The 19,250-nt window shown below is 44.5% G+C and overlaps 4 protein-coding genes across 4 annotated transcripts in view; 2 read left to right on the top strand and 2 right to left on the bottom strand.

Annotated features, from left to right (window-relative positions):
* Positions 1 to 19,250, bottom strand: part of LOC127588577 (transcriptional coactivator YAP1-like) — a 147,207-nt gene that overhangs the window by 45,884 nt on the left and 82,073 nt on the right. The gene's annotated exons all lie outside the window — the stretch shown is intronic.
* ube2b (ubiquitin-conjugating enzyme E2B (RAD6 homolog)) lies at positions 1,987 to 6,897 on the top strand. The gene is made up of 6 exons (XM_052047386.1): positions 1,987 to 2,215; positions 4,940 to 5,020; positions 5,248 to 5,273; positions 5,525 to 5,614; positions 5,751 to 5,839; positions 6,009 to 6,897. Exons 1-6 carry the CDS (start codon positions 2,172 to 2,174, stop codon positions 6,135 to 6,137), a joined length of 459 nt encoding a protein of 152 aa, XP_051903346.1. The 5' UTR covers positions 1,987 to 2,171; the 3' UTR covers positions 6,138 to 6,897.
* cdkn2aipnl (CDKN2A interacting protein N-terminal like) lies at positions 7,098 to 8,700 on the bottom strand. The gene is made up of 3 exons (XM_052047380.1): positions 8,397 to 8,700; positions 7,593 to 7,698; positions 7,098 to 7,511 (listed from the first exon to the last, which is right to left on the bottom strand). The coding sequence occupies exons 1-3, from the start codon at positions 8,609 to 8,611 to the stop codon at positions 7,503 to 7,505; spliced, it is 330 nt and encodes a 109-aa protein (XP_051903340.1). The 5' UTR covers positions 8,612 to 8,700; the 3' UTR covers positions 7,098 to 7,502.
* Positions 10,107 to 19,250, top strand: part of jade2 (jade family PHD finger 2) — a 39,076-nt gene continuing 29,932 nt past the window's right edge. The window contains 3 exon segments of the mRNA XM_052047340.1: positions 10,107 to 10,829; positions 13,321 to 13,384; positions 15,050 to 15,135. Of these exon segments, the coding sequence (XP_051903300.1) occupies positions 10,827 to 10,829; positions 13,321 to 13,384; positions 15,050 to 15,135 (153 nt within the window). The 5' untranslated portion in view covers positions 10,107 to 10,826.

The raw sequence follows: 19,250 nt of genomic DNA, 5'->3' as shown, positions 1-19,250 counted from the left end.
CTCTCCTCTCTTTTCCCCCCCAATTAGGAGGCAGCCCTTCATCTCAGGAAACCTGAAACCATGACAACAGCCAGTTACTATTTCCATCCTGGCCCAGAGCGCCACCTGCTGCAGAATACCAGGAAGTGCCCTCAGGCCTGTCACGTGCCAGAGCAGACGAGGACGGGCTTTATTATGGAGGTACAGTCGTGAAGGTTAGTCCGTGCCTTTTTGAAAATGTACAAGTTTATTCCAGTGGTAATTTCACTCACAATTTAATTCTGGTTTTATAAATTGTAATTACTGTAGTAACCGTAATGGTGTGAGCTTCTGGGCGCGAGATGTCGTAAACAGCAGCTCCTCCTAAGTGTGTTTGCGATGGATCGAAACTCAAAGTCGAAAGTTGAGAAACTTGTAAGGATTTTTGTTGTTGTTGTTGTTTTTTTTTTAAATAATCTCCACCATCTGATCGGAGCAGAGCATGGCATCAAATGTTGACCATTTCGAGGATTAGCCATGAAAAAGGTGATTCTCGGGGTCTATTCATGGTAAAAGATCACCGGTTTCACCGATTGACACAAAGTTCAGCATTTTGACACAAATTTCAGCGTGGGCTACATGTCTGTCATAATAGGATGCGTAAAACTGGAACCAAATTTTACTGGATGTCAGACATTGGGTGGGGGGTATTCAAGGAGTCCTGCTTTGATCTCCTCCTACAGAAGGAAACACCCCCACTGAATGGTTGAAATGGGGCATTTTCAGTGCTGTAACCAGGTGGATCCAGCAGATAGAGTTATACATACTGACCACCTTTGAGGGAAGATGACATGGGGGGGGGGGGGGGGTGCTTGCAGTGAAAGCTCCAGCAAATATAACTGTCGTTTAATCTGTCTTAATCGTTCCCTCGATGGCGTTTCAGGCTATCAATAGAAAGGCGAGGCGTAGAGCATGGCGAGAATGCAAGTCACATGGAGAGGAACTTGTCATTTGAACCTTCAGAGTTCCACGAAGTCCGAAATGAGTTCAAACTATTGCTGACAGTCAAAACCGAGGGTGAAGAAGGAGGCATTTCAGCCGTCTGCGGAGGAGTGAAATTATAATGCTAATGACAAAGCAAACACAGTGATGGCATAATTAGCCTTGTGCGGAACAGAACGCTCAATCCTCTCAGGTCGCCACACATTTAAACTCTGGGTTTGACATGAAGACATTTCCACCATCTGTATCTTACCCCGGTGCTCGAGGTGGCGGTTATGCTCATTATGAAGTGGGTGTCAAAGCCACAGGGTTACCATCTAACATTGTCATTATTACAGTCACTTCTATATTTTTTTTTCCCTGAAAACTTTTACCAGTGCATTCTATGCCATGATCTCTGCATGGAGTAACGAGAGCCTTGCAAAGTACCAACTTCACTGGCTGCATAGACCATTCAGAGTATATCTCAGTACAGTATCATGACTGACTGATGTTACATTTATCTTTCACAGCGAATATGTTCCTGATGAGATTTGCTTGCATTCATTGTTCGTGGTTTTGACAACATGATGTGGGTGAATCTTTTAGTAGCACTCAGAGATATACTTTACGGCATTCCCATCGGAGAAATTTGTCTTTGAATTGGGCACTCCTAGGGTGTGGCAACACAAGATGGCCGCCGGTGACTTCGGTTCTCGCTACGACGAGTAGGTGGCATTATGGGTCCGGGTTATTTTTAGACGTCCATGTTTTTTTAACCGCTTTGATCTGCCGGATCAAATGTCTTCTTTCTTTGTGTCATTGTAATGAATTTATGAAGCATTATTTTCCTGAAATGATCAATGAGGGCCCAGCGGCGACTGTCTACGATTCAAATCACCCTCAAAACCATACAACCCGTGACTTTTTGCATAAATCATGGCCTGATCACCAGTCATGTTGTGGGCTCTTAACGTGCTCATTGCACATTGTTACATGGCCACGTGTGCGTCATTAAAGGGGCAGGGCCTCTGCTGGTGAGCTCCGTCAGTCAGTGACGTCATCACATGGAGTAAGCCTCCCAGACGCTTGTTTTGAGGGAGAGAGAGCGAGGAAGAAAAAAGAGGACAAGAGAAAGGGGGGGCTCCAAGCGGAAGAAAAGCACCGCTCGTCAATCGATTGATGCGTCTGCTTTCCCTGTACATACATTTTTATTTTTTAAATTTGAAATAATGTCCACCCCGGCGAGGAGACGGCTTATGAGGGATTTTAAAAGGTACCGCAGTTCGTCCTTTCTCTTCCTATGTGTGCGTGTGTGTTCGTGCTAACAGGGTTAGCAGATTGGAGCTAATGCCAGCTAAGTTAGCTTCGCCTGAGCTACCGGCGAACAGACCGAACGCAGGCTCTGCTTTACCTCACCGGATGTCTATTTAGGTGATATACTTCGGCATTGCGGTGACATTTTTTGGACAAATTATGTACCCAGTTCCAACCAAAGGGAGCCGTTTAGCGTACGCCGTTGATTATCGTTGGTGTGCCAGGCTGTTGTTTTTTTGTGTGGGGGTGATCAGATTAACATTAAAGGGACAACCAACCGAAACCTGTTTAATTGCTCGTGAAAGCAACAACATGGAATTATGTGGGCCATCCTGCTCGAGCCCAAGTAGCATTCGGTGGCACGGCATTAAATGTTAATGCGAATTTGGGTAGCAGTGTCGCTTTGAGGATAGATTTTCCGATTTTCCGTTTGTGCTTTTAAAATGGCTGAGAGTGGCAATGATTTTGTTATCGCCTACCCACAATCTGTTGCCATACGCCGAGTGTCATCTGAGTGTGTGTGCATTCCGATTTGGGCCGAAATGTGGCGCACAGGTGAGCGTTTGTGTTTTCAAAATGGCCGAGTGTCAATGCTTGTTTCACACCTGCACCATCCTTGAGTTTGTGTTAGTCAGGTGTATTTGTATATACCCTCATCACAAAAGAGTCTCGGAAGGGCTTCACAGACAGGCAACATCCTCTGATCTCCTATCAACCCCCTGGGCACACACACAGACCTGGCTTGGAAAAACTCAAAACCTCAATTTGGGGGGTGGGATCCTTGAGAAGAGACCATAGATGGAAACATCTCCCTTCCAGAATTGCCAGGCTGCAATGGATGCCGAGTGAGCAAAATGTATCACATAATATGGTGCTGTACAGTCTTAGTTGAAATAGCATAAGAATCCATGTAACAAGATGGAGCGCAGCAGTTTAGATGCCTTCTGCAAGGTGTTTCTTTGTCACGATCAGACCCGGTCAGTCGATGCAGAATCCTCCATAGCAACGCCTCCCGGGAAAGTGATCCACTAAAGATGTTGTCCCGGTCAGTCGTCACAGAAGCCATACAGCAGCAGCCTCAGATTTGATCATGGCTTCCTTGCCCCCTCTCAAACTAGTAGCTGAGGGGGAAGGAGAGTGGGGAGGTGGCAGTAAAACAGGACAACAAGCAAAGGTCAGGTGTCGGGGAGAGCACAAGGCAGCTTTCATACTATGTATGAGTTAATGTTAAACTGCATTGGCTGCTCAGCCTCCTTAAATAATGTTGTATTTGTCCTATTTAAATTCAGTTTATAGGGTAAGTGATGTCATGCATAATGGAGCCCCTCTCGAAAATTTTCAGCCAATCGGGACTTGCCCAAGAAGCCAGTGAAACAAAAGCGTTAGCCAATGGCTGAGCTAACCGGTTGCTGTTTTCGCACATGGTGGCATTAATGTATTTTTACACGTCATGACAGTAGTGTCCCCACAATGTGCAATCTGCTGCCGTCTTCCATCTGTTGTCAATGTGTGTGTTGTGTTGTGAAAATGCTGCAGTATTGTGGAAGGCTGCTGGGGCAGGAGGACACCAGATAAGGTGTCATGTAACCCTATGCTTGTCCCTAGGTGCTAAAGCATGTCCTGCTCAAGCCTGGTCAACAATGGCAACATCAGCTGTGTGTGTGTGTGTGTTCGGGTGGGGGTGGGGGCTCTTCCCCCCCAAAAATGTTTCCAAGAAAAATACAAATTTATTCTCGTGAGAACTTTTTTTGTTTGAGAAAAGATGTACTGTAAATTTAAAATACCCACGACAACATTATTGTGAAACGTCACATCAAGAAAAACGTGCAGCTCCGCTTTCGGTGTGACGTCACATTTGACATTTCCATTCTGCTAAGACATCAAAAAGCATCCATGAGATATGGAAAAACATACATCTTGGTGGTGATGGTTTATCTCCCAATATTTTGCCTTTGAGAGGATTTCCCGACCAAGCCTTCGTTTTTTAGGGGGCGGGGGACCAAGGCACAACTGTCAGAACATTGTGTTGAAGTGTGAGTGTTGAACAGAGCAGAAAACATCTCAGGGGAGCTTACCTTTAATGAGGTTAATTGCAATGCGTCGGTGTTCGCACACACGCGTGCGCTAACACACACACACGCGCGCACACACAGATGGAGTTGGCGTGCAAGGTCTGATCGGAGCTGATATTAGGCCGGCATCTGCCCTAAGCTGTGGTGTTGCCATGGCAACCAAACATGAAGTTTGGCATAAGAATGATTTTTGGTCCGCAGTGTTACTTCTTTTGCAGAAACACAATGTTATTCAACAGGGAAAAAAATGAATTTTCATTAGATCATGACTTGCTTTGCGGGGGCTATTCTGTCAATTTACAACCTTTTAATAGAAAAGTGTGCCATTCCCCCCCCCCCCCCCCCCCCCCCCCGCAGAAATACAACTTGAATGGACTTTTTCTCTGGTCAGATTGCTCCCTTTTTTGTGATTAAAATTAGGGCTAGTGAGATCAGAAGAACGTGTGACGTGTCACGTTCTTCTGGGTGGTAAATATTCCTTGCGATATTGATAATGCAATATTTGACGGGTACCTGAAGATTTTTTTTCCCCATGGAAAAAAAATAAGCAAGAGTTTGAGTTGGACCTTTTTTTTTCCCTTGAAAAATAATCTTTTGTTTGTCCTGTGTAGACTTCAAGAGGACCCTCCTACCGGTGTGAGCGGAGCGCCATCGGAGAACAATATCATGCTTTGGAACGCTGTTATTTTTGGGTGAGTTGCGCGCTTGTTCTGCACCGCCCTACCGTTTTGTTCCCCCCCCACCCCTCCTCTTGTTGTTATTCCACCTGCCCGGCAACCCCGACGTGTGACAACAAAGTTATGTCATGGTGGATGCGCCTTGTTTTCTCAGTCAACACAGAAATCAAGCAGCAGAGTGTGGACTTCCCTTCGCGTGGCGCGTTACTGAGGGTATTGACTGATTTGTTTTGTCTTTGCAGGCCTGTCGGCACGCCATTTGAAGATGGTGAGTTCCTCCGTTTGGGGCTCTTTCATTGTCTTTGGTAGAGAAATATGATGAAATATTGACTTAAAGGGGACATTCCTTTATTAGCTGTGAGTGCAGTATCTTGATTCATATTTCACAAACTATTGATATTTTTGGGCCTTTTGTTAGTCAAGAAATACATTGTGAAGATGTGGCTTGATTCTCGTAAGGTTGCAGCTTTTCCGTATATGCGTTGAAAAAATATATATTTTCTGTGTCTCTCACTGCAGGAACGTTTAAGCTTCTGATTGAATTTTCAGAGGAGTACCCTAACAAGCCTCCCACGGTTCGCTTTGTATCCAGAATGTTTCACCCCAATGGTAAAATGAACACAAGTGCCTCTCACATTATTTTAGTAACTTTTTTTTTGTAAAATATTTGACTCCATTCTTGCCGTTTTTGTTCTTATTCCCAAATTCTAAAGTGTTGATTGTTGTTTTTGCCGTGTTCCCTCAGTATACGCAGATGGCAGTATATGTTTAGACATTCTCCAGAACCGCTGGAGCCCCACGTATGATGTTTCGTCCATACTCACCTCGATCCAGGTCGGTGCCGTCCTTCACCACCCCCGCGTCTCACACACCCGCTAATCCATCGTTAACTGAAAATCATCATATCCAATTAAATGCACCCAAACTGGAGAAAGACTGATTTTGGTCCAAAATGAAAAACAAATCTTAGGCATTTATCAATCAATCGATCTCCCCCTCGTAGTCGTTGCTGGACGAGCCCAATCCGAACAGCCCAGCTAACAGCCAGGCGGCGCAGCTCTACCAGGAGAACAAGCGGGAGTATGAGAAGCGAGTGACGGCCATCGTGGAGCAGAGCTGGGTGGATGTGTGAGATCCCAAACCAACCCCCCCGCTTCCTCCAACCCCCGCTCGTTGATTTTTACCTCGTGTGTGTGTGTGTGCGTGCGTGTGGAGATGCGCATATCACAAAAACTCAATAAGTGCCACCATGCAAAAAAACAAACAAAAAAAAACAATGGACGTTATATCAAGGGAGTGAGGCAGAATCATGTCCCACCCACCCCCAATTATTTTACTTTTTTATTGCATGTTGTGACATAAGTTATTGCTAACAGAACGTGTAATATATGTGTTTGTTTGTTTGTTTTTTTTGATTGACACGCTGTCAGTGCGCTGCTGCTTGGTTTGCTTGGAAATGGCAGTTTCATGACCAAATTTTTTTTTAATCCCCCCCATGGGTTGTTTAAAAAGCCTTTTGATTGGATGCCATCTTTTAACATGAATCTCATGACGACAGATTTCCCCACCTCGAGGTAGAGGAAGTGCATCGAAGGACAAAAAGTGTGGTGAGTCAGGCTAAGTTTGTATTCTTGAGGGAATTTTTTTTCCTCTGATGTAAAAGGACTGAAAAGCTTGCCGGAAAAAAAAAACAATAAATAAATTAAAATAAAAATCACTTACTCCCTCTATCCAAATGAAAAAGGCTGGGAAATTGCGCTATTTTTTTTTTAAACTGGCATCATGTATTTAGGATTTGTTCCGACTGAGCAGAAGGGACGTGTTACATTTGTCAAAGGAAAGTATACTTATAACAATATGCTGTATAAAAAAAAGGTAATAAAACATTTTTTTCAGATGACTTTTGTCATTTGTGCTTTTGCTAGATGCTCTCGTGTGGCAGAATACGTATCCGATTGGTGAAAAAAGTCCCATCTTTCCAGAAGGAATATTTTTAGAATCATGTTGAATTGTATTTTCTTGACATGTCATAATCTAGAAATAGTCACATTTTATCAACACAAAAATCTGAATCAAGTGACAATAGTTATAATTCAACAAGTAGTAATCATAGCTTTATGGTGTTTTTCGGTTCAAGTTTTAGTCTAGAGAATGGCTGTATTTTAATCAGAATAGTCACATTTAAGAAACATCTTTTTTTTTCCAGGTACTTGAGGAAAAAGGTCAGTTTGTCCAGAATTGTTGTTTTTTTTTGGGTGAAAGAATGCCCAATAATTCCAGTTAACACAGGAGGATTTTTATTTTAATACATTTAAAATAGGTCATTTAAAAAAAATAAAAACTAGTACACTACAACAATGAGATAAAATGACATGACAAATGTCCACACTGCTGGCATCATACATTAATTCATTTTTTAAAAAATCATCTATTGGTGTGAAAGCAAACAGAACAGAAGCACAGCCTGGATGTTCCCAACAGCAAGAAAAGGAATCCATCATCTGCCCTGTAAGCACAGTAAAACGCCGTAGTCAGCAGATTGAATTCATAACATATGTGGTATTTTCATATACAGGCTGGACTGTACCTGCTGCTGCTTTACAATTTCATCTCTTGTCTTGAAAACGGGCGCGTCCTCCACCTCGATACCCTCGGCCATTTGTTTAACTTTGTTAAGGAGCTCCGTACTATACCTACCACAAGGGAAAAAACACTTGATTGTATGTTACGTCTTGAGACACCGTACTGTTCCTTTCACAAAGCCCCCTCACCTAATATTTTTTCCTATCCACAAGCTTTGTGTGTGTTAATATAAAAATGTTATTTTTATACTTAACATTTTATTTCATACCCACAAGCTTTGTGTGTGTTAATATAGAAATGTATGTTAATTTTATTCGCTATTTATTTTTTTATCATTAGCTCAGACGCCAAAAAGCATTTCCGTTTATAGCCAAAGGGGGCAGTAGCCAATTGATGTAGCAGCATCATTCTATAGGTGCGCAACGAAGAAGAGTAGTTTGAAGAGAAGAATCAGCCCAAAGAATTGCTTTGAATAGTTTGAGAACTTTTGGAGCCGTTCGTCTCAATTTAAGTTTAAATTTGGCAGTTGTTGAACGAAATCACGAAAACAAAAAAGGATCGTTCTAATGTTGCTTCCGAGCTGGCTGATGAGCCTATCATCTGAATTAGGTGTGTTGCAGGCGGAAGAGCTGGAAAACAGGACAGTGGTCCAGACTTTTACATTCCAAGAGGTAAGTGTAAATATGAACTGTTAAACCACTTTTTTATGAACCACGAATAAACGTAAAAAATGCATGTGTTCTATTGTCTTAGCGATGCTCAACAAGCAAATATTAGATATTGCATTGTCTCGGGGTGACTTGTGTACCGGCAGCCGAGGAAGACGTTGTTGGCCCACACCATTGAAAGCGAAAGCAGCTGGTCCATGTGCAACTCGCTCTCAAATCCGCTCATATTCCGCAGTATGAATTCCCTCCTGGGCACCCAGTGCTTATCGCTTTCCCAGTGTCCTCGGAACGCCTCCACTTGGTCAGCCACTGCACGGTTTTGTCGGATAAAATCGTTTACGTCCGAGACCGACATCGTCGCGCAGAGTTCCACAGCGTGAGCAAAACTCGAGTACAGTACTGTACAGTGTACACCGTTGTCAAGGAAGCCTGCTTCCGGTTTTGGAAGAGTTACCCGGATTTTGTTTTCTACTCTGCACTTTGGGACACAGCAACATACAGTGGTGGGAAAGAGTACTACAAGAAGGTAGGAGGGGTGGGGGGGGGGGCATTTATGCATCGCAGCATAAATGCAAAGATTAAGTACAGGACTTAAAACAAGAAGTTTGTGACATTAGGCTTGAGTGAAATTTCAGGATGGCAACCAAGTATATTTTAAGACATACCGTAAGTATATTGCATCATTGCAAAAATGGAAAAGCCATTCCACTTTGTAAGTCGAATAAGAATTTAAATGCTGTCAAATAAAACAAAACTACTTACTCACTGATGGTGCCGGGCAGGAAGGTGTATGAAGTATACCTCTCGCTTGGTAAAATGAGATCTCACGAGAGTTAAGTCAAGTCAAATTTATTTATAAAGCCCTTAATCGCAGAAACCTCTCAAAGGACTTACCATTCCAACCGTTGACAAATATTAACGACATCCCCTGATCTTAACGCCCAGGAGAGCAAGCAAAAAATAAAAAACAGGAAAAATGAGAAACCTCGAGAAGGGGACGGGGTAGGGGAGTTTCATTGCATCATCCTGAGAGCTGTCCCTAATATTTTGCACCATGCCACTTGCTTTGTTTAAGAAAACAACGGAGGATGACAACGATGGAAAATACATCACAGCATACGATGCAGCGTGGCAGATGACATTGCTGCGATTTGATTGGATGCTTGGCAATTGTCCAGGTTTGTCCTTTCTCAAGGTGAAATCTGCACATAAAATTAATGCATCACATAGTTTTACATTTACTTTAGAACCCGTCAATGTGACCTTGAAATCTGAGAGGATTGTGGGACACCATGCATATACCGTGGGGGGAAAAAAATCTACACCCCTCCGTTCAAATGCCAAGTTTTGAGATATGACAAGAAAAAAAACATTTGCAAACCAATGACCAGCAGGTCCAAATAGCAGTCAGTGTTCTCACAACACCTTCGGGAAAAGCCTACCACAACATCTGAACTTTATTAAGGGTTAATGAGAGGCACCTCAAATGGTGGCAAGTGTTTGCTGACTCTCGTTTAACACGAGAATGCGACTGGTTCATCCTGAATACAGCCACATGCTCATTTGCTATTGCTATTTTGTTACAGACATTGTGAAAAATACCCCCCCCCCAAAAAAAAAATTCTGAAGAGGAACAAAATGAATACATAATTACATACATCAGTAAATAAAACTTCACTAGGGGGCCAAGAATGGATTCTTGTTTGTCATTCATTTATCAGTTAAACATCTTAATACAATTACGTGTGAACGCATTAGTACATTTTGTTCCGCTGTCCTGTACGGAATGACGTACACGACGTGCTCGAAGTTGCATCGTTTTCCTATAGGGGGCGCTCGCATCTCAGAAACGGCACGACGAGGAAGTGCCACAACCGTGCTGCTCAATTCAAAGTACGCCATAAATATGGCGCCAAAAGAGTTTTCAAGCTGAGGCTCCACCGCTCCATTCCTCCTCCACATTTGTTTTGTCTCTCTCGCTCACTCTCTCTCTCTCCTTTTTTAAGGAGGAGCGTGTAGAGCTGTCGGACGTAGGGGACGTGCATCTTGTGCATAGCCGCGTCCAACATCGTGCGGCCCGGCCAGAGAGGGACGAGTAAGACGTGTTGTCCTGGTAGTGTGTTTTGGAAGAAGAAGAAGAGAGGTGGAGGACTGCGAAGCAAACTGGATTGCAATCTTTTGGGGGACCTCCGTTTTCCAAACTATTTTTGGACGCTGTTGTATTTTCGTGAAGAAAAAAAAATGCGACATGATTTTTTCCAGTGAGCGGCATGTCGTGCGCTGTAAGCCGCTCAGCGCGTAGTGAAACGCGGCTACGGTGGCGGCGACACCCCGGCCCCGCTGCTCCGTGACCTGGAGCTACTCCAGCGGACTTTTTCTCCCTCTGATTTTGTCGGGGGTGTGTGAATTTTATGTGGATTTCTTTTTTTTTTTTCCCTAAGCTGTCAAAGTGGGTGGGAGGGGGAAGGCTCCTGTCAACCCAACGTGGAAGTTCACCCAGAGGAACAACATTTCCATGTGCTTGGATCCCGATGGTCTCCTAATCGGTGTGACCCCTTCCCCAGCAGAACATGGTAAATACCCCTTGATTATGTTATTACGTAAACGGTATACGAATGTAATGAGGTTTGTGGTTCTGATGCAGCAATTCGGCATCCTACTTAGTACGTGTGCGAAGGGGTGTGTGATGGAACTAACGCATTTTAAAGAGGAAATGCACATGTTGCTAATACGCAAGCGCAATTACCCCCGCCCCCCAGCAGAACAAGATAAACACCTCCCTGATTATTGCGTTCTAATCAATATTACAGTGAACGGGAAATGCATATGATGTTACGAATGTCGCGGTTTGGGGTGCACTTTGGGTGATTCTGATGAAGCCCTTTGCCGATAAATCACATTAAATGTACAGTCATCTTAAAGTTGGAATGTGACGTCATAAGATGCGGTGGAGGTCCGATGGCATGTGTGTGTGAAGTAAAGCGTTTATTTAGGAAACGCACATGTCGGTAGTGAGCATGCGCGTGGTGTCAAGCGGTTTGTGTGTGTGTGGGGGGGGGGGCAACAAATTGTGCACGATTCGCAGTGGCGCGCAACCCCAAACTTGCCAGATAGTGAGTCGGATGGGGTGCGCATGCGTGGTCGAGTGGAGAAGTGCACCTTCACAGCCCTCGGAGGAATTGCAGGTTCCTTTGCATAGGTGGGGCGGGGGTGTGGGGGGGGGGGGCAGTTCTGCTTTTAGGAAGGCAGAGCACGCCACCACACACACACACACTAGGACTCGCACACACATGCACGCACACACCTAGGAATTAGAGCAACCCCTCTACCCGTGCCTCCTCCTCCTCCTCCTCCTCCTCGTTCTGCTGCTGCTGCTGTGTGCTGTGCAGATCCAGCAGGCTTTGGAGGAAGAGGACAAGGAGGGGAGGGTGTATTAGGGGTGGAGGGGTCTGATAGTTGTTTACCTCCATTTCTTGTGTGCAAGTGACTGCAGCACCTTTCCCATATTAATAGAGCGACAGCTACTTCCTAGCATCCGAAATCTGCTAATTGGATTGGGATGCACCGATTTGATAGTTAATACAGTACAGAGGAAGTATGTGAAGGCAAAGTAGGGGTGAGAAGCATTTACCTTGTTGGCCCAGGTTAAGGGTGCAAAAGCAGGTTGAAGTTTCACAATAGGCCTTCATCCCTCTTTTTGGATTGCAAAAAACAAAACAGTTAGTGATTCAATGTAGAGTCAAGGATTTTGAAGAAGGTTTTCCGTTGAACATTTGGGTGCCCATCCAAATGAGGGTTGTTGCCCCCCGGGGGAGGTCTCCACCATGCAATCTATCGTCACTTACTCGCCCATTTTTGAATCAATTAACGCACAATTGTCGGGAGACTTGTTAAGTGTTCCCGTTGGTGACCCATCATCACGTACACACACACACACACACACGCTCGCTCCCTCCTCCTGCTGGGTCTGAAATTGGAGATGAGTCATAATGTGTGTGTGTGTGTGTATGTGTTGCATATCCCCCCGCCCCCCGAGGGTCTTATGTGGCAAGATGTTGTTTCCAGGCCTTCATCTTTTCATCCCTCGTGCCTCCGTCATCATGCGACTCACAAGTGTACATACAGTGTACACGTGCGTGTGTGTGCTGGGCTGTGATTGGTTGAAAAAAAAGGGGTAAGGACCACCACGTGGTGCAGTGACGGACTGAGGAAGAGGAGGCAGATGAAGATTAAGGGGAAAGCGGAGGGGGGAGGGGGGAGCAACGTCACGCCGGAATGTACGCGGCTGCGTACGTTTCTGTTTAGAGAAACGTCGGCTTGCAAGTCATGATGATTCGGGTTTCAAATAAGGCACGCCCATTTTTTTTAAATTGGGGTGGTATTCTGATATTTGACAGAATAATATTCAGAGAAGCGATTCATCTGTCGACTCATGAAAAAAAATATACAGAATAAAAATGTTATGACATTTCTCCTTGTTTACAACAGAAAAATCGCCAGATATTTCGATTATGTATTTAAGGTGCAAGTATTAATCGACAACTGGTCTGTAATTAAATTAATGGAGAATTGTTTTGATAATCGATGTATTAGGCTTTCAAATCGGGTTACGATTTCACATGAGTGGTACTGAAATTTGGGATCTCAACTCGGTCTTGGGACTTGAAAGTCGAGTTTTCACACTGCACCTTGTTCTGAGCAGTGGACGCTGTCCCGATACTTTTTTTCCTTATCGTGTTCGGATGCCAGCGAGTGAGGGATGAGGGACGGGTGAAGGTGAGAACGGGGGGGCTGGCAAGGCAGGCGGACACACACACGCACGCAGTAGCATTATGAAGCAATTTATATGCAACGATTCGCTATCAAACTGACTGACCTCGGCCTTCTGTGTGTGTGTGCGAGTGTGTGTGTTCTGAGGCAAACAGCCTGTGTTGCGTAGCTGTTTGCGCGTCTGCCGTTAGTTACCTAATGTATGTTTATCATGGATGCATTTGTCAGTATCCCATGACGAGCGTAGCTCTGACTTTGTGTGTGTGTGTGTTGTCGACGGCCGTGTCCCGGTAGATGGAGATCGAGACGAAGAGGAGGAAATATTCCACCAGCAGTAACGACTCGGACACCACCGACAGTAAGTTTCTTTTTCTCCGCGTCTAAAACAGACTTTGCATTTCACTTTCTGTTTGAACGCACAAGCACGATTGCATTTTTTGCATATTTCAAAAAAGAAAAGGAAAAACATCTTTAACTTGTTTGTATTTTTAGTTGCTTGTATTTTTATTCTCTCGCCATTTGAGTCGTTTTACAATGGATGTTTTTTATTTTGGAGAAGGTGATTTTTCAAATGTTTTTTGTGTAGTCTTAATGGATGCATTTTTATTGTATTGATTTTTTTTAACTTTAAAATAATATGTTTTGTATCCTCAGCACAAAACCATTAAACTTTTCTTCTTGTTTTTTTTTTAATTACTTTTATTTAGTTTGTCACAATATTCATTCATTCATCCATTCATCTTCCGAGCCGCTTGATCCTCACAAGGGTCGCAGGGGGTGCTGGAGCCTATCCCAGCTGTCTTTGGGCAGTAGGCGGGGGACACCCTGAATTGGTTGCCAGCCAATCACAGGGCACACAGAAACGAACAACCACTCACACTCACACCTAGGGACAATTTGGAGTGTTCAATCAGCCTGCCACGCAATGTTTTTGGAATGTGGGAGGAAACCGGAGCACCCGGAGAAAACCCACGCAGGCCCGGGGAGAACATGCAAACTCCACACAGGGAGGCCGGAGCTGGAATCGAACCCGGTACCTCTGCACTGTGAAGCCGACGTGCTAACCACTGGACTACCGGGCCGCCCTGTCACAATATTGTTTACTTTAAAAAAATCTTTCACTTTTGTGCTTCCTAAGACCAAATTAAATTTAGGTGTTTGTAAAATTTTATATTATATATTAAGTAAAAACACATAAATACACACGCACTACGCAATTTGAAAGGTAAACATTGACAGCATTGCCGAGTGGAGCTGATTTGTGCGACTCTGAAAGGACGTGACACTAACTTTAATGGAGGCGGAGTGTGTGTGGCTGATCATTAGCACCTAGTGTGTTTGTGCGTGCGCGTGTGTGTGTGTGTGTGTGTGTGCGTGTGTGTGTGTGTTGCCTCCCACTCAACATATTTTCCTCCACTTCTGCAAACACCCTATTTGACTTGTCTGAACAAACTCATTCACGCGCGCACACACACACACAAGCAAAGCAATTAGGTGGCAATTGTCGAGTCGCTTTTTGCGAACAAACAACGTTGATTTCGATCTCATGTGGGTGGCGAGGTGTGTTTTGAGTTGGTGTCTTCGCAGAATTTTGACTCTGCCACTATAGCGGTGCTCAAAAAGGTCAGATGCTATGTTAGCTTTACGTGCTAGCTAACCAGTGGTTGGCTGGCACACGCTCATTTGGCCGCCAGCTTTTTGTAAACCGTTTGAGAGTTGATATGGATTTTATTTTTGTGAACTTTCTACTTCCTGTTTTTTCTTCTTCAATGCTGTTGGCTTGATAGGATGCGCACTGGGCAGCTTTTTGTCAACAAACGGACTTTGGTTATGATATTCTGTGACAGGCAGTGCGCTCGCATGTATATTTTATTTTGGTAACCGTACTACTTCCTGTTTTGACTCCGTTGTCGCTCGTGAACAAAAAGTTGGGTGTGTATTGCGGTTGTTTTGGTCCTTATTCTCGGCATTAGCTCAGATATGTGTTGATGTTTTTTTTTTTCTTTTCTTTTGATTGTTGCAGGTCAGGTGACGTCATGGTCCAGGTCGTCCAAGAACGCGGCAACCAGCATCACGTGGGTGCGACACCAGCACAAGAAGCATTCAGAGGTGAGGGACAACCTGAACGCCAATCAGCCCACATTCTTGGCTAATTGGTCTTTTTCAAGGCGGAGTCAAGACTTCCAATTAGGATGTCAAGCTTGGGGAGGATTAAGGTTTCAAATGATGGCTGTAAGCTGCATTAGGGTTTCAAATTCCAGTACTTGGTTAGGGTTCCAAATGAGGATTAGGATTTCAAGTCAGGAATGGATTTCCCCCCGATCAAATTAGCATTTTTGAATTAGGATGAGGATTTCATGTTCGGGTTATTTGCCAGTGTTACGGTTTTCAAAGAGGGGGGTAAAGTCTACGATTAGGGTTTCAAGCCTGGGTTAGAGTTTGAAATCAGGGTTTTAAGCACACTTGTGTTTAACTGGCCCAACCGGCCGTGTCCAAAGTCAATACATCGGTCTCCCGACACCGCTCTGACGGCCTGCACGATGCGGTCGGACAAAGTGGCAGGTTGCCCGAGCGGTCGCCGCGAGCGGTCGCCTCGAGCAGTCCCGTAGGACTCTAAAATGACTAAGCGTGGGGCGCAAGAAGCGGGAAAAAAATGGTTGCCGCGAAGGACGCTCTGCGGCTTGCAAATTCCTCCCGCTTGAAGGAGAACAATTGACCAAAATAACTTTGGACTGAAAGCAATTAGCCGTTGCTATGCGCTGAACATATTGACTGCGGCATCATTGTTTTGATCTCGCCCTTGGAAATAATCTCTTAATATTTTGAAAATTATGTTTAGGGAAGCGTTCCAAATGGGCAAGTTAAATCGAGAGCCGTGTGTCTATTTCTTGCTCATCCTCCTCACTGGAGCTTTTTTTCCTACAAGGCCGACCCCGCCTTGCTGCTTTGATTAAGACCGTTCCGGATACTTACAGGCGGTCGTAGTTCACTTCTTGCGAGCGATGCTTTACTGGCAGCGTTTAAAAAAAAAAAAAAAAGAAAAAAAAAAAGCACGTTTGCATCCTGAGACTCCATAACAACTTCCTGTGTGTGTGTGTGTGTGTGTGTGTGTGTGTGTGTATTTGATCCTGCTGGATTATTACTCTGCACAAGAAGCGTATGCATTTTGCACAAGTGTATTCAAAGCCCTACTTTCAAGTTAGGGTACCGAGCCACGGTTAGGGTTTCAAACAAGACTTTCATATGAGGGTTTTAAGTCTGGGTTCGGGTTTCAAGCAAGGGTTGGGGGTGTCGAGACAGAATTAAAATTTCGAACCAGACTTGGGGTTTCAAATAAGGGTTTTTCGAGGAGGTAATAATCAGCTGGACCTCAGGACCAGCAGACCTCAGTCCTCTTTGTTCATGAAGATTATTTCTATTTTTAACCACCACCCCCCCCCCCCACACGAATCATGTATCTGTCCATTTTTGTTTTAAAAGCACCAGTTTCCATAAGTGGGTCACATCTTCTTCCTCGCAGACATTTGTTTGTCTATTTGCACCACGCTCCAAAGAAGTGAGGGCAGAAAAAGAAGGTGGGGGCTTGAATGGGAATGGGGGGGGGCTGTAAAGTCTCCTTCATTATCAGGCTTTTCAGTGACCCACTTTTTTTCCTTTGTAGGTTTTCAGAGTGTGTTTGCTGCCTCACACTCACTCTTACGTTCCACTCGTACTCCACGCTGCTTCATATTCATGCCGTCACGCCGCCTTCACACACCGAGCAGCCCCCGAAAATCGGGTTTCCAGCCAGTGATGCGCTTTCAAGGCAGATTTACGGTTTCCAGTTTAAGTCTCAAGTTAGCGTGTTTGGATTCCGGATTCAATTTTGTGTTTTCGATTAGGATCGGTGGCCCTGCGATTGGCTGGCAACCGATTCAGGGTGTTTCCCCCGCATGCTGCCCGAAGTCAGCTGGGATAGGCTCCACCCCCCGCGCGACCCTAGGGAGGATGAAGCGGTTCGGAAGATGAATGAATTAGGATTGGACGCATGGATTAGGGTTTCAAACAAGTGTTTGGGTTTTAAAATAAGAGTTTCAAGATAGGATTCGATTTTCCAAGTCGAGACACGATTTTTGTTGCATGTTTGGGTTTCAAATTTGTTGCGTTAAGAATTTTAAATGAGCCTTTCATGCCTGGGTTACGGTTTGGAGAAATGTTTCCAATGAGAGATTCAAGCATGGGTTTTGAATTTGGAATTGTCTTTGAAATGTAGCTTTTATTGTTTTTTTTTTGGGGGGGGGGCCTTGTTTTTGTTTTTAAAGCTAATTATGCACCCCAATGAATACCACATCACCACAGGTGCAACATTCATTTACGAGCCCGATCCCAATTTCCCTTTTGAGCTTGTGGCACATCTGCTGATTTTTTTTTTTAATAGATTTTTTTTTTTCTCGTCCTTTTTAGCATTTTGGTTGGAACTCGCAAACGAGCTCGCGCCAGTGGCAGGATGTGACATTTGCCATCCCGAGGAGGAAATCCCATTCACGTTTCTATGCCGGCTTTTTATGTCCATTGACGGCTTTTTATTTTAACAGTCTCGTGATTTTGTCTGGCGGGCGGGGGAAAGAACTCAAAAGACCATCTTGAGTGCGACTCCTTTCATTCATGCTAAAAGGAGCCGAGAGGGGGGGGGCGGTTTTACTTGACAAGCTCTTTTGGGCTGGTTATTTTTTTATTTATTATTAGTTTGAAAAAAATAATTGTGACACCGGAGAGTCCCCAGGGGGGTGTTTGATGGTTTTGTTCTTCCGCACCAAATTCAAGTAGGATTTCATTTTAGTGTGTCAAGCCTGAGTTTGGGTTTCAAAGTAGCATATTATTTCCAGCAGTTGCCATATTTTGTTGTTCTACTTCTTCCTTTCATAACTTTGCTGCTGTGAATTGGGAATTTCTCCATTGTGAGACTAATCAAGGTTTTCGTAAGATTTCAAAAGGTGCGTTATTCAAATTAGGGATTTGAATTTGGGTTACAGATTCAAAGTAGGTTGTTGAAAATGAGGTTTTCGAGACATTCTTAGGATTTCAAAGAATGATTCGCGTTTGAAGGGGAGGGTTCGGGTTCTAAATTAAATGTTAAAAAGCCGCACGGCACCACGCTGCGCTTTTGAATAGCGGCGATTATGATCTTTTTTATTTTACACACGTGCGCACGCCTCCCGTGGACCTTCCAAGCTCCTCGCACTAAAATTAGCCTCCTCCATCTGAGTGGCGACATCTGCTGTGACGTTGTGTTGGGTCACCATGACGATAATGCTTCCACATCCTTCGCAGTAATGCCTTAAGAAAGCTGCCAGGCGCCTTCATCCCACTGAAAATTGATTCCGCTCCTCTGTCAACCTTGGACACTCGCCAAACGGGTGATGCCGAACAGAATGGTGAAATTCGGCGATAAAACTGGAACCGAATCATTTGTGTCGGTGACAACCAAATGTGTGAATAAAAAGCCATTTGTCTACGCCCCCTAGTGGCTGCAACCAGAGCAGCACTCCCGACAGGCCGCAGACGGACATAAAAATTAATTACCCAAAGTGCCGTCTGTCAAACTTGTTGTTTTTCCAGTTTCGGAGCGATGTGACCGTGTGCATGTGTGTGTGTGAGACGTTAGCTGGCCTTTAAAAGCACTTGGAGCACTTTATCACTGTCCTCTGTGGGAAAGTGACTCAGCAGTGTAAACGCGGCGCGAGTGGAGCTACGCGTGTGCGCGCGTCGATTGTCCACAGCATGTGTCTGCGTGGGTGCGTGGCCTGGTGTCGGTATCATGCGTCGCGGTGCATTCACGTGGATGCGAGAGTGGACTTCCTGCTTTTAAATGTCACCCTTCATCTCACCGCACGCACATACGCGCACGCAGGGTGAAAAATGCCGAAGTCGTTTGTGTAACATTGGTCTCGTTTGCCGTATTAGTTTCATTGGTGGCTTCGCGTGTTTGTGGTCGGATGAGCAATGACACATACTTGTCAGACTTGCATTGCTTCCAGCAATGTTTCTTAAGCTTTATTCAGACATGGCGGCAATCTCACGGCGCGTCGCCAAGCAAAAAAAAAAAAAAAAAAAAGGTCACCAAAGTAAATAAACTGAAGTCATGACAATCTCGTCTCTGTTTACTCACAAATGGAATCAGTGAGTGTGAAATCTGGGCCTGTTTAGTCGAGCACAAAGCTATTATTATTCCCATTATGGATTTT

Source organism: Hippocampus zosterae, chromosome 16 (assembly GCF_025434085.1).
Source record: "Hippocampus zosterae strain Florida chromosome 16, ASM2543408v3, whole genome shotgun sequence".
Taxonomy (NCBI): Eukaryota; Metazoa; Chordata; class Actinopteri; order Syngnathiformes; family Syngnathidae; genus Hippocampus; species Hippocampus zosterae.
The sequence above is the reverse complement of the archived record's forward strand: the minus strand, read 5'-3'. Positions and strand labels throughout refer to the sequence as shown.

Coding starts and splice junctions, on each gene's coding strand:
- ube2b (XM_052047386.1), top strand. CDS start 2,172: ATGTCCACCCCGGCGAGGAGACGGCTTATGAGGGATTTTAAAAG. Junction 5,021..5,247: donor TGGAACGCTGTTATTTTTGG/GTGAGTTGCGCG, acceptor TTGTCTTTGCAG/GCCTGTCGGCACGCCATTTG. Junction 5,274..5,524: donor CGGCACGCCATTTGAAGATG/GTGAGTTCCTCC, acceptor CTCTCACTGCAG/GAACGTTTAAGCTTCTGATT.
- cdkn2aipnl (XM_052047380.1), bottom strand. CDS start 8,611: ATGTCGGTCTCGGACGTAAACGATTTTATCCGACAAAACCGTGCAGTG. Junction 7,699..8,396: donor AACGTCTTCCTCGGCTGCCG/GTACACAAGTCA, acceptor CCCTTGTGGTAG/GTATAGTACGGAGCTCCTTA.